The 14,280-nt window shown below is 42.9% G+C and overlaps 1 protein-coding gene across 1 annotated transcript in view; it reads left to right on the top strand.

The window, feature by feature from the left end:
* Positions 1-2,699: 2,699 nt before the first annotated feature.
* Positions 2,700-14,280, top strand: part of fat2 (FAT atypical cadherin 2) — a 91,386-nt gene continuing 79,805 nt past the window's right edge. Inside the window, exons 1-2 of the mRNA XM_069669604.1 lie at positions 2,700-5,949; positions 7,064-7,375. Of these exons, the coding sequence (XP_069525705.1) occupies positions 2,700-5,949; positions 7,064-7,375 (3,562 nt within the window). The remainder of the gene's footprint in view (positions 5,950-7,063; positions 7,376-14,280) is intronic.

Genomic DNA, 14,280 nt, shown 5'->3' with positions numbered 1-14,280 from the left:
GCTCCTTTCGATGCGAAGGAGTTGCGGCTCTACTCCGAGCCTCCTCCGAATGTCCAAGCTTACCCTCTCTCTAAGGCTGAGCCCAGCCATCCTGCGGGGGAACTCGTTTCGGCTGCTTGTATCTGCGACCTCATTCTTTCGGTCACTACCCAAAGCTCATTACCACAGGTGAGGGTTGGAACATAGATCGACTGGCAAATCGAAAAGCTTCCGTGTGGGCCCACCACCTGCAGGGACAGACATAGGGGTCGGGTGCCTTGCATCCCGGGTAGCAGGCAAAGGCAGAGGCCTTGGCGTGCTGATCTCTGACAGCGTAGACTGGTTCTAGAGGAAGACTGTGAATATCAAAGATCATTACACCCTGACTATGCAGAGATTGTGTTTGCATACTAGTGTGCAGTAAAAGTATATATACATTTTTCCAATTTGGGTGAACTATCACGAAAAGAACAACCTGGATTTTATATCTTAATCCCCGCTTGAGACGTTTGAATTCTAACCGATTTGTTCTGTCCACATGGTTATGCATATTGAAGTGTTTTTCAAAGACAAAATCCATCAAAGTCCTGTAATTATGACACTGAGGATTACTTTCCACCTCATTATGCCGAGCCTGTCGATCCATATCTGTGAGACGGCTCAATGTGAAATTTGATGTATATGCACGTATTCTAATCCAGCAATCAGACACACTGTGTGGCACAAAATAAACAGTCCTTTTCTGTATGCATGCATGCCGAGAGACCTGCAAAGAAAAAGCACCCTGTGTGAAGTGTCCCTGCCTTTAAATAGGAGCCAGCCTCTAGCCTAAATTATGCTAAGACCTATTTTTAATCCGGCCTCACAGATGCAGAAGATAGATAAAATGACACTGCAGCAAATCTGGCAAGATGACAAGATGCCTTAAATCTCCTGAAACCCAAATAGTGACCCTGAGTGTTGTAATCTGATTATCTGTCATCAAGTTCCCAGACTGGAGATAAAACCTCACATACCTGTCACCCTCCACTGAAACCTCCAGCGCCAGTCTACCTGGAGACCTGAACATTCAGTGCATTGAATAAGCCGAGAGGGCTGTTTTCATAAAGCCAAATAAATTGTGAGATAGTGTAAGACGCTGGTTTTCATAACCTTGTTGCTCAATATGTTTTTTTCATCTGTGCTCTAATGGGTTCAAATAGTTCAGGTATTCTTTCATCATGCTGTGTAAACAAGCTCACTTTGCAGAGGAGTGAAAGGGGAAAAGAGCATGACAAAGATCTTTTCATCTCTGATCTCGGGGACCGGCATCTCTGCCCTCGAGATTGTTCTGTGCGGATTGCTTTTAGCTGCGGATGAGCTGTCGGAGTGGCAGTGAAGGGCAAAGCGTTCTGCCCTCCAGTTCTCTCCGCTGTCAGTTCTGAGTGTTGTGAAATTCAAGCTGGCATGGTGCTGCTGTGCTTTAACCGGGCTCAAGTTAATTCATGTATTCAACATGTTTCCTGTCTCAATTTTGGCTTTTTGATTTCATTAAGAAGAATAGGAACTCCTTTCACCCCCTCTTTTCATTTTGGGCTTTGTGTACTTGCATCCACTTTTCCCACAGCACTTCCATTCTTGTTTTTTTTTTACTGTCAGCTTGAGGATCAATAAGCTTTACCTGCACATAGGTAAACAGCGTAGCCAGGGAATGCCAAATTATGAGTTAAACCGTAAGTATAGTAACCACAGTTACAACACTAGAATATGAATAACATGGATTAAGATATAGATTAAGTTAAAAGGCACATTCTAGATACATGAGACAATTTTGTTCATGTTAAATTCTCTCTGAAGGAAACTGTAGGTATTAAAATGCCACTTTGTTGTTATTGTAGTAGCCGGAAACATTCAAGTAGATTCATTTAATGAGTCTTGCATGCACAAGTTGTGTGCCCGAAACCCTAAACATCCAACTTATTCTCTGCACTCGTTGTATGCATCAAAACGGTCATCTAAATACGGCCACGTCTCCCTCTTAAAAGAGATACTGTAATTCAGACTGATTGCATCAGTGTGGGTTCCTGATCCCTTATTTATAATGACGGCAGCAATTTGGTGGCTCATGCCTCCAGGGACATTTAATGCATATACAGCAATCATGAGCTAAGACCTACAGTACACATGCAGCCGTTTGCACAGGGATCAGGACTGAACCACCCACTGTCATCTGCTTGTACCGAGTCATCAAACTACAAATCCCTCCTCATACCTCGTGATAACAAAGGCTTACAAGTAATAATTTCGGTGAGATGCATTTCGCTTGTATTAGGCCACCGAAGGAATAATTATGGGGAAGAGTTCGGGTTGCCACCTGCCTGAAAAGGCTTGGAGGCAACTTTCTGGCACTGAAACAATGTGTTGTTTTACGTTGCCTCCTTTCTTTGGTCAAGGCAAGTTGGAACAGGAGTCGGATACCTCGCCAAAGGCCTCACCTCTGCTTTTGTGTTTGTGTGTATTCTGTGTCCATGTCTATGACATTTATAAAACTTGGGGTAAAAGATTGATTGATTTACAAAAAAGCTTGAGATACACATTTCTGTACTTGTATGTGTTACTTGATTTTCTGCAGGCCAATACAGACATGATTCATTCTCAGGGAAACTTTTTTTTTTTACATAAAGGCTTCTTCTACAAAGATTTATTGTCTATCTTTTCCTTTCGCAGGTGTGAGGATCTTTATGGAGGCACCAAAGATGGCGACTCTTGGAGCTACCCTCCTTACTTTAGCAGCAGTCCTCCTGCACACGGTGAGATGTCAGGGGAGTATGGTAAAAGGAAAAGACAGCTCACCGCTAAAGTTCACACACCATCTCTACAACGCCACCATCAATGAGAACTCTGCCCCACGGACATACATTGAGACGCCAGTAAAGATGGGCATTGAGGTGTCAGATGTGTTCTGGGAAATCAACTATAATGTCGTCTCAGGTGATGATGACGGCATTTTCCAAGCAGAGGCAGTCAAAGTTGGGGATTTCTGCTTCCTCAGGATCAAAACTCGCAGCAGTAACTCAGCACTTCTCAACAGAGAAGTTAGAGACTCTTACACTCTCACTGTTGAGGCATCTGAAAACACTTTTGACCTCCAGGCGAAGACAAAGGTGTTCATCCAGGTGCTTGATACAAACGACCTAAAGCCTCTTTTCTATCCTGCCTCGTACAACGTGGCCATCAGGGAGGACACTCCTCTGAAGTCGAGTGTGGTCAGGGTCAGTGCTACAGACGCCGACATTGGGAGCAATGCTGAGTTTTATTACTCCTTCACCAGCAGAGCTCATCCATTTGTTGTCGACCCTTTCACAGGCACCGTCAGTCTTGTCAAAAGGCTCAATCACACCCGCAATGAGAGGTACGATCTTACGGTTTTGGCTGAGGACAGGACAAAGAAGATATCTGGGGTTCAGAAATTTGGTAATGTTGCAAGGGTAACAGTAAATGTACAAAAGTCTTCAATGCCCTTCCCAGATATCACACCGCCCCCAAAGCCCACTTTCTCTACAGACGGCAAAATAACTATCAATGTCCATGTGGAGGCAGGAGTTAAGCCTGTGGAATCCCTTAATATTGTTGGAGGGGATCCCCACAAGTGTTTTGAGATAATCCCCTTAGGTGTTCAGGGAAGTGACTTCCAAGTGATCTCCACAAAGAGGATTATCTGGTCTCAAACTCCTTTTGGACTGAATCTGTCCCTTCAAGCTAAAGACAGGAGTATACCAAGTTTACTCTCTCCAATTACACAAATCCATATTCCGGCATATCATTACAGCCCCTTGGCATTTCTTGAAGACACCTACATTGTCACACTGAGTGAGTTTTCACCCCCTAAAACTCATGTAGTTAAGGTTTCAGTCAACCCAGTACCTCAAAATGTTTCCTTTAGTATCAAAAATAATCCAGACAGCACCAAATTCAAGATAAATCCCAAAACAGGAATTATCATAACCACAGATAAATTTGACTACGAGAGAAAGAATCGTTATGAGTTTGATGTTGTGGCCAATCACGGTGAAGCTGAGACCCACATAGTGGTTGAGGTAACAGATGAAAATGACAATAGCCCAGACTTCACACAAACCTCCTATCAGGCCACATTGGATGAAAACAGCCCTGTTGGCAGCAGTGTTTTAAAAGTATCAGCCACAGACAAAGATAAAGGCAAAAACGGCTTTGTGACTTACTCTATCGCCAACTCAGGACCCTTACCTTTCACAATAGACCCATTCACAGGGTTAATTTCAACCTCTGAACACTTAGACTACGAGTTAATGAAACGCAGGTACCACCTTAGAGTTTGGGCCTCAGACAGTGGCAGCCCCTTCAGTCAGGTCAGCGAATGCCCTGTGACAATCACCCTGAACAACGTCAATGACAACATCCCTCTGTTTGAGAGGGTGGGCTGTAATGCCACCGTGCCTCTAGATTTACCTGTGGGTCAAACAATTGCCGAGCTGTCAGCCATTGATTTAGATGAGCTGCAGCAGCTGAGGTATGTCATCGAGTCTGGAAATGAGCACCAAGTATTTGGTATTGACTCGGTGTCAGGCGCCATCACCCTCAAGCAACCGATTCCCCTAGGAGCTGGTTCGTTTACTTTTAGAGTTGTAGCCACAGATGGCAAGCATCGTTCTGAAGTTTCAGTTGTCAGGATAACTGTGACTAACAGAGGTGACGAGGCCACGCTTCACTGCCGGGAAACGGGCATTTTCAAACAGCTGACCGATAAGCTCATCGAGTCCATCAAACCCATTTTAACCACTCAAGACGAAGATGCATTCTCCGATCTTCACATCACCAACCGACATTCTCCAAAGTTTGACTTGAGCATCCCGGGTTCAATTGACCTTGTTGAAGACCATCCACTGAATTCCACCATTGTTCAGTTCAAGGCAACAGACTCTGACACTGGGTTTAATAGTAAACTTGTGTACGCCATCTCAAGTGGGAATGAGGATGGCTGTTTCTCCATTGACACTTTCTCCGGTGACCTTCAGTTAGTTTGTCCTTTAGACAGAGAGAGTAAAGAGTTCTACATTTTGAACATCACTGTTTATGATCTGGGAACACCACAGACTTCTGCATGGAAGTTCGTCGCTGTGAATGTCATGGACATCAACGACAATCCTCCTGTTTTTGATCAGCCCAGATATGTGATACGTGTGCCAGAGAACGCAGAGGCAGACTCTATTGTTTTTACGGCTCGGGCAATAGACCCGGATGAAGATACGAGCGGTAGTGTCCAATACTCTCTCCTGACCTCTACTGACATGTTCAGAATAGATGAAGTGAGTGGTGAGGTGACGGTGACAGGTCGTCTGGATCGAGAAACCTCACCTAGGCATGACCTCTGGATTAAAGCCGAAGACCAAGCAAATCTTGGGCCTCAGTTGTTCTCCATGATCGACCTCGTAGTAGTTTTGCAAGACATAAATGACAACTCACCCAAGTTTTCCCCCAAAATTTACAAAGTAAAGGTTCCAGAGGATGTACCTGTGGGAACCGTCCTTGTCTGGGTTGAGAGTGTCGACTTGGATCTGGGCACCGGAGGCCTCGTCACCTACAACCTAAAGAACACAGAAAGCGGGATCTTTCATCTCGACTCCACAGGTGCCTTGACCCTCGAGAGGGAACTTGACTTTGAGAGGAGGCCACTTTACAACCTCACAGTCCGGGCCGTCGATCACGGCCTCCCTCGCTCCCTCTCATCCTCCTGCTTTGTGGAGATTCAGGTTCTGGACGTGAATGAAAACCTCCACAGGCCTGTGTTCTCAGAGTTTGTGTATGAAGCAGGAGTGATGGAGGACGCAGCAGTGGGGACGTCAGTGGTCACACTTACAGCTACGGACAAGGATCTGGGCAATGATGGAGTCGTCAGGTACCACATCAATGAGGGCACAGGTCTGGGAGTGTTCACCATTGATGAGGAAACAGGTAATAAACACTTTTATGTTATATTGGTGGTTGTATTTTTTGGTTATGAAGGGAAAATGGGAGAATTATTATTTTTTCCTTTGCGCACACCAAGGATGTAAAAAATAAATAAAGCTTAAGCACATTAATGATCAGAACTCATTCAAATTATCCTGCTTCAAAATGACATTATATAATAGACTCAGATTGACTCGTTGTGGTGCCCATGTTAGCCTGACACTGGTGACTAATCGGGCTGATGGAATTAGATATTGCAACAGCAAATTACAAAATGAAAACATGACCGCACGCACACACCTCTAGGTCAAATTCATATATAGTCTGCATTAACGGCTTGATTTCAAATATACTGCAAATGTTGCCTAGTAAAGCTTTTGCACGCCTGCACACAGACATGCCCACATCTCATTGTCTTTAAAGATATTTACAGCAATACATTTCCTCATGCAGTTTCTCTTAAACTATGATAAGATTGGACACGGCCATGGTTGTAAAACAATATTTCCTCTGGGGTCTGTTAAGGTGGTTTGACTATTTCCCATCAGCATATATTCCTCTGCAGAGGATACCCTGCGACCTCTCAATACACCGTAGTGCATTCCATTAGCCTTCTGCTGCACTTAAGACTCAGATAAAATCAGGGCAAATAGAGTTCGCTGTCATAATGGAACCATGCCGAAATACATCTCTTATTTTGTGTTGCTGGTTTTTAGCTCCCCCTCCGGGTGTCCAAATTTACACTGCTTTTCAAAGCTACTGTTTCCATAAAAGTTTCTAACCCCCCTGCATGCCAAAACTAACCTGTGGGATCCAGTATCTTGTGTACCAAAAGAATTTGAGTAGGTTTTGGCAACACAGACATGTCATCCTTGTTGCTGAGCCTGTGGGCACCAATCCAGACTTGTGAAAATGCAAACAGGCACCTTAAGCAAGATGAAAGCCAGTGATTGATATTCCCTCCAGGGCGGTTACGGGTTTAAGTATAAAATTGATTATACTGATAAGTGATTAATTCTTTCGGTGCAGCAGCAGGTTTGAAACAAGTTAATACCAGCGTGCTGATCACGAGTGAAAACAGTTTCAACCTAATTCCCCACCCTTTCATGTGCCTCAGGTGTGATTCGTACAACAGAGACGTTGGACCGCGAGATGAGGCCGCACTACTGGCTCTCTGTCTACGCCACAGACCTGGGGACAGAGCCTCTTATCTCCTGGACTCACGTCTTCCTGGAGGTCCTGGATGTTAACGATAATGCACCAGAACTGTCCCAGCCAGTTTATTTTGCATCCGTCCAGGAGAACGTGGACAATGTGAAGTCGGTTGTCCAGGTGTCGGCCACAGACGTGGACACCTCCTCTGAGGGGAAACTTTCCTTCCAGATGCTGGAATCTCATCGGACGTACTTCAACGTGGATCCCAAAACAGGTAAATAGGAGTTAAGTAGCAGAAACGCTGTCAACTTAAAAACACATTTAAAAGAGTTGATAGCATAGTAGAAACAAATACAACTCTCATTTCATTAATATATTTTTATTTAACTGAAAAACAGAATTTAATATGTTGGTATTGTAGCTTAATGTTTTTATTTTAACAAGAGTTACTGCTCATTTGAAAATATGATATCAGTCCTACAGAGGCCCCAATGACTCTTTGTAAAAATAACACTTTCTGCTATGATCGAAATAGCACACACATACAGGGACATAAAGGTAATGGGCATCTCATTGCCTTGGCGCTGTGGGTTTTTATAGCTAAAGTAGGGAAAATAGTCCCTGTTGGAATGGAAGCAGCAACATCCTGTGAAATGTTTCTTCACCCTGCGGTAGCTTAACAAAGCCGTGCACATTGTTGACATTTCACTTTTGGTGACTAAAAGAATGCCTGCTGCAGGAAAATGTCTTCCCCGCTGTGTTTCTGATTTTGTTGAATCTTGCCCAGAGGGTGTTCTGTTTTCCGAAGAGGCCTGTAAAATCAGTCGAGCTCCATTTGGATGTTGAAGCAGCAGCAACCCGAGCCAGTAACAACATAATTATAGAATCATTATCATCATTCAAAATCAATTTATGACTTTTTATGACTATAGCTACGCATCAAATGGAAATTCTACATAATTTTCACATTATATTTTATGCTACATTGCCTGGTATGCTGTGGAAAATGAACAGGTTGATATTACCTCAGATACTTTTCTGCAGAATAATAATTCTTTCATTCTTTTCTGTTTTTTTCATCCTCAAGAGGTTCCAGGAAATGCACATTCCCTGCACCAACTTTATAATTTAGTTCCCAGTCTCACCTTCCAGCTTCCAGCGACCGTAGATATAGACATTTGAAAGTTCAGCGTGGCCCCGGACATGTAATTGATGCATTTAGGGACTTAACATACGGGCAGGCAGATATACAGGAACTCTGGGACATGGGATGTAATTGGATCAGCCTGCACATCGCCATCCTCCCATTTCACAAGCAGTTTGGACAGAAATATAGGCTGCTCGCTCCTTTGTGATTGATTTACATTTTGATACAGACCCCACTGTGAACATAAGACATCTGGTAGACCTCTGTGCTTTCCCAGTCGCAAATTGTTCCGACACATCCGTCACCGTGTCCCTGTGGCAGATTTACATTTGGATTCAGGGGTATTACTGCAGCTATAAAACCTAACCGTGAGTTATTGCCCACAAGTGGAGAGGGGGGTTGAAAAATGGTTGATATCTCCTAATGGACTGTTGCGAGTCTGAGCAGGGCGAGCCATGCAGGACCCGGGCGTGTCGCAGAGAGTGCAGAGCTGAAAATGAAACTTCATAATGTGAAACCGCGTCAAAGGTCACTCACACACTCATCCATCCGTGTCTAAAAGGATGTGCAGTTGTGTAGAAAACTAAAATATCAGAGGGGGGGAAAGCGGCCTGTTACCCTCTCAGGTATGTCAGTGTTCATGTTTGACAGTTGCACATGAGTCACCTGGTGCAAACTTTGATGTTCAGGCAAATTAGCGCTGCATTTAGCCCTGGCTCTACAAGCCGCTACAAGCCCTGTCCTCCTCATATAATCTCCAGTTAGCTGCAGTGTTTGTCCACACCCTAAGGCCAGTATACCAGAGGATTACAGACAGGGAGGGCGAGTTGTGTTAATAGAGAGACGTCACACAAAGGCAGGGAGGACAGGAGGTGGTGAAACAGCCGGAGAGTGTCGCATTAAAGCAAGTTTTTTTTCTGCAAGGTGTCTTCAGGTGTATTTGATATTCATTACTCATGCATCCACGCACAAGATGAGATGTGTTTGGATGAAAAGGATTATTGTATCTGTGTGTGCCCTCGACACTCTGAGGACTGGCTTTAGACTGAGGTGTTTTGAATGTAGATGACCTAAATTCATGTAGGAAAGCTACTGAACTTTATCCTTTGTTCTAATATTTGATCTCTGGGAGCTTCCCAAAGCATTTCATAGGGCCACATAAGATCATAAAAGAAAGAATAAACATCAATTTTAAATAATAAAGAAGCAGGAAGGAATGACATAACTTACCACGAATAAATGTAGATGAACTTGTAGAAATTCTATAAAATGTTAAGCTGTAAAAGAAGCTCCAGAAGTGTTTGGACCACCCTGTAAACATTATAGAGGTTTGGCTCTGTTGACTAATGAGAAGGAGCCGCATAGGGGGACTATAGTGGACAAAATAGTTCTTTAAACTTTGTAGCAATACTTCGAGCACATAAAGATGTAGGCATAGAGACTGAGGTACAAAAAACACCGTCAAATACATGGATATAGCACGTTGTGTTTTTCCATCGCTAAAGCCGCCATCATCCGCAACCAGAGGGTTAAAAGAGAAACGAACGATCAGCAGAATCGTAATGAGAATTTAAGAGTTTGGTGACTTTTTAGTGTTGGCCTTTGGTCGTCTAAATGTCCCTCTGGAGGGTCGAAACACTGTGAAAGACATAGAAGTTGCTCTTTTATGGTCGACATTAGAAGGATGAGGCAGTTTAACACCACTGACCTCACTGGCGCCATTAACTTTGTGTTGAAACTTATTATTGTTACCTATTACCTTATTACCTTACCGTTATTGTGACCTAATTTATGTCCCTTTCCTGTTGCAACACGACATTTCCCACTTGCACAAATCCAGCACGATTTAAAGACGTCTTTCCCAATTTGGTGTGGATTAAATGGACTGGTTCTGCACAAAGCCGTAACCTCAACCTCATCCAACACCTTTGTAATGACCTGGAACGAGCAGGACCTTATCACTCAAACATCAGTGCTTGACTTCACTAATGCTCCTGTGGCTGAGTGGGAGCAAATCCCAGCAGCCAGTCGTCTAGTTTGAAACCAGCAGAGTGGAGGGAACTAAAGCGGCTCATGGTTTTGGAACAACGACATAATTGCAATGTTGAGTGTCCACTTGCTTTAGGCCATGTATTTCAAATCAAAGCACGTGAGGTAGAAAAAGCATTAAGAGGATTTATTCACACAGATTACTTGAGCTTTCGTTAGAAGGCAGCGACACTCCAACTAGATAACAAGAAAAATGTGATATCAGACTTAACTGATGACATAAATCCGAGTAAATGAGGGAGATTATGTTACCCTGAACAGCGTTAACACGCTGCTGAAACCTGACCTTTAAAACATGATCCTCTTTATCTTATTTTCACACATTCACCCCCTATTACTAACCGGCTGGTGTAGAAACCGCTCATGCCTGGACAGGATGAAAATGACTCACGGCTGTGCGCAGGTTTCTGACTAAGCTTTTACGCTCCTTGTAAGCTTTATGCTGCAGAACTGTCTGTCTGATTCAGCCTTAAAGAATGAGTTCAGAAAGTTTCAGCTGGAAAGGAAGAAAACATAAGTTAAATCCGGTCCAATCTGTTCCTGTTGAGCTCTCATTTGCTTTGAAGACGTTTTTGTTTGACTTCCACAACATGTTGGAGCAGGGAACGAGGTGTGCCAAATTGCCAAATTGACTGAAAATTGGCGTCTCTCTGTTGTGTAAGTTCAACGTAGGTTCCATTTTGAGTTTCACAGAAAAATTGTTTGTTTGTCAAGGCCAGGCAAGTCAGGAATGTTACCAATTCATTTGCATTTTTCACCAGCAAATTCCTTGAAGATCCTCAAACTGATATATTGTGGAGCAATCTGTTGTCTTGCTTTGTTTTAGACTTCATGTTGAAAGGCTGCAAACTGATGACTGATACAGTAAAAGCATATAGTGCAGATATTCTATCCAATTGATCTACTAACATTAATTATTTGGCCATTACAGCTCCGGTGTTTTCCAACAACAATGAAAAACACAATTTTGAGTTGACCCACTCAATAGAGCTGGAAAGAGTCCCTAACAAATGCGTGTCCTCCTGTTGAGACAGCTGCTAAAACAACAGTCAGCTGGTGAAAGAACTTACTGGGCCTTTTTAAAAGAAATGAATTCATATTTTCATGCAGTTTTTAAACATTGACATTTTCAGTACAAACCAATTGGCTTGGAGTTGGAGATAAAGACAGGGGTAGGAAGTCAGAAAGTTTTGACACATGGATGTATACACATTATTACCTTTCATGGGATAGTTGAAAATATGAAAACATAGAAAAATGGCAGCTTTATTCTGATCCTTTCCTCACTTTTTTCCCTCTTTGGAAACATGTTTAACTAACACACCGCTGCCCTCGCATTACTTTGTGCCACACAAAGCTCATCTGTTGGTTCCACCCATTTTCCAAAACATCTGCAGAGCCTTTATCTTTCACATTTTCTTTATCTGAGCTCACCTTGAGAAAGTTTGTCTACACATAATGGTTGTAGTGATCAGATATCAGTGATAGTAATTCACACAAACGAGGCTGGGACTTTTCCATCGCAGATCGGATCAGATAGCGATCTGATAACGAGGGGCACTCTCAGACCCAGAGGTGCCAGCCAGCTCGGTGGATTTTCTCCTGCAATTAGTGATGAATTGTTTGCTTCTCCTTTCAGAGGCTTGTTTACGCATGCAACTTAATTTGCATTCATTTGTAATTGAAGAGGTCATTTTGTATTCTTAGTTGAAGAAACAAATTCCCCCTCTAAGGCAACCCGAGTGATTTTGGAGCCCTGCCTTGCAATCTTGACATGTTTCACCGACTTTCTTACTTCATTCCCTTTCCTCATTGATATTGCCGAAATGTTGCTCTGAAATCCAACATAATTTAAGACGTTCCCATTGAAAACGTTTTTGACAAGGATCACTGGGTAAAATACTAAATTAAAAATCAGAGTAGGCAGCATTGAAGAGCAGTGCAGTGGCGATGAGTCCAGAGAGAACGGCAAGGAAACAAACAAACCGGGCCCTGACATGCCAGACAACACTGTTTGTCTTCACCAGGTTTTGACAGCCGTCCAACACGGCTGAGTGAAAACAGGCGACGAGGGAGAGACGAGGCTTTACCCCTGATTCCCATGTCTGCGCTAATGACAAAAGCACACTTTCTAATGTGCCCCACCTGTCCTAATGATGCCCTCCCAGCAGGGCTTGTTTGCACTCGTCGTAAAAAGGACTGAACGACCCCCAGCTCTGTCCACAGAGAAGCTCCCACACCTCCTCTGGTCTGCCTCCTTCACCCGGTCCCATCAATGAACTCATGAACCTAAATTCCTCAAAACTTGTGACCCCATTGGAAAACGTAGATCTTATGTAAGCAGCCTTTTTTGATTTATTCAGACTTCTTCAGTTCCATCAGCAGTAGAAACATTTTTCTTTGAGGCTTTGATTGATGATGGTTTTCTTACTGATGTAACTACATGGACCACATGAGCTTTTATCTGCCCACATAACCATTAGGGTCCATGTTACATGAATATTGCCATCTGCCAATAGAGTCCGTACTAACTACACATGTATGAACGTGTCGAATGCCATTCATACGTGAGTAAAATGTCCCTGAATCTGAAGGTTCTTGCCCTGCTTTAGGCGAGCATAAGAACAAACACTAACCTTCCTAAATGTGGATATCTTCTGGTTTCTTTTCTCCTCTTTGACGGTAAACTGAATAATCCTTTAGTTGTGGACAAAACAAAACATTTGAAGATGCCATCTTGGCCTTTAGGAAACACTGATTGACAGTCTTCCCAAAGTTAGACAGATCTTCTAACTTTGTACCAAACTGCTTTTTAATTTATTGAGAAAATAACCAACAATGACAACAATCATGAGCTGCAGCCGTGGATCAGATAGTTTATCAGTCAATCTGTGAGCAGACAAGGACATACTCAGGGGTCCAGGTTCCCTTATGAGAAGTCACCAAACATCATTTAAGATTTCACATTACATGAAGTTGAGTTAAGTCCAGTTCAGATCAGTGATTCACAACGCAACAAAGCAGTTATAGAATGTTGCAGCGGTGTGAGCCGGTTAGGATCCGGATCCTCTCTTCCCCACCTCTGTCTTCAGCGTATATGAATCAGTCTTACAGCTAACATTGTGAGCATGTCATTGTCACTGTCATCCACTTCTTTTTATAATGACAACAGAAATCCAGCTGGTTCATTCACGTAACCTGGGCCTAATACTAATGGTATAGTAATAACTAACGTTATAGTATTACCGCAGAAGTAGTGGGGTATGTCAGTGCGCCGTTGCTATGGAGACGGTCAGCTGCGTCTGTGTGCGTTGCGTTCCGTTGCTTTGATGTGAACGGCCCAGTTTTAGAATGTTTACGATCACAAGTCAGGGGATTCTTTTGGCAGTTGCATCCGGTCTCGATGGGAATCATTGATCTGAACTGGCCTTTACATGTTACATGTTTCTGTACACTGCCAGGTGACTCTAATGGAATACACAAACTTCCTTTTATTAGTTATTTTAGAGGCTTTTGTTTGTTTAAACAGTTGAATTCAAAGATAACTAATCATGAGAATCAGCATTAAAATAAAGCCAACACGTGCAATATGTTTGCACAACAGATGTAGATCCATGCTTCCACGTTTTAACACTGAATTTATGATTTAGAAACAAAATCTTAATCTGCAAAGTAACTGTAACTATGAATGTAGTGAGTACAAAGTGAACTATATCTTTCTTAAATAGACGAGCAGACGTATGAAGTTGCATCAACTTGAAATACTTAACTAACCTATACGTACCTCAAAGATCTACTTAAGTACAAACAGTGCTAGAGTGAATGAACAAAGTTACTTCCCATTGTTGTCAGGCCGTAAGCCTAGAACATACATATGCAAAAACAAGGAGAATTAATTGTACTGTGTCCAAAAAAAAATCAAGAAAGAGATGAGAGCTAGGGGGCGAGTATAGTCCAGTAAGTGCTCTACACATAAAACATAA

Source organism: Semicossyphus pulcher, unplaced genomic scaffold (assembly GCF_022749685.1).
Source record: "Semicossyphus pulcher isolate SPU_LCO1_2020_fin unplaced genomic scaffold, fSemPul1.0.p SCAF_2, whole genome shotgun sequence".
Classification (NCBI taxonomy): Eukaryota; Metazoa; Chordata; class Actinopteri; order Labriformes; family Labridae; genus Semicossyphus; species Semicossyphus pulcher.
This window is presented reverse-complemented; position numbering and strand designations above follow the sequence as displayed.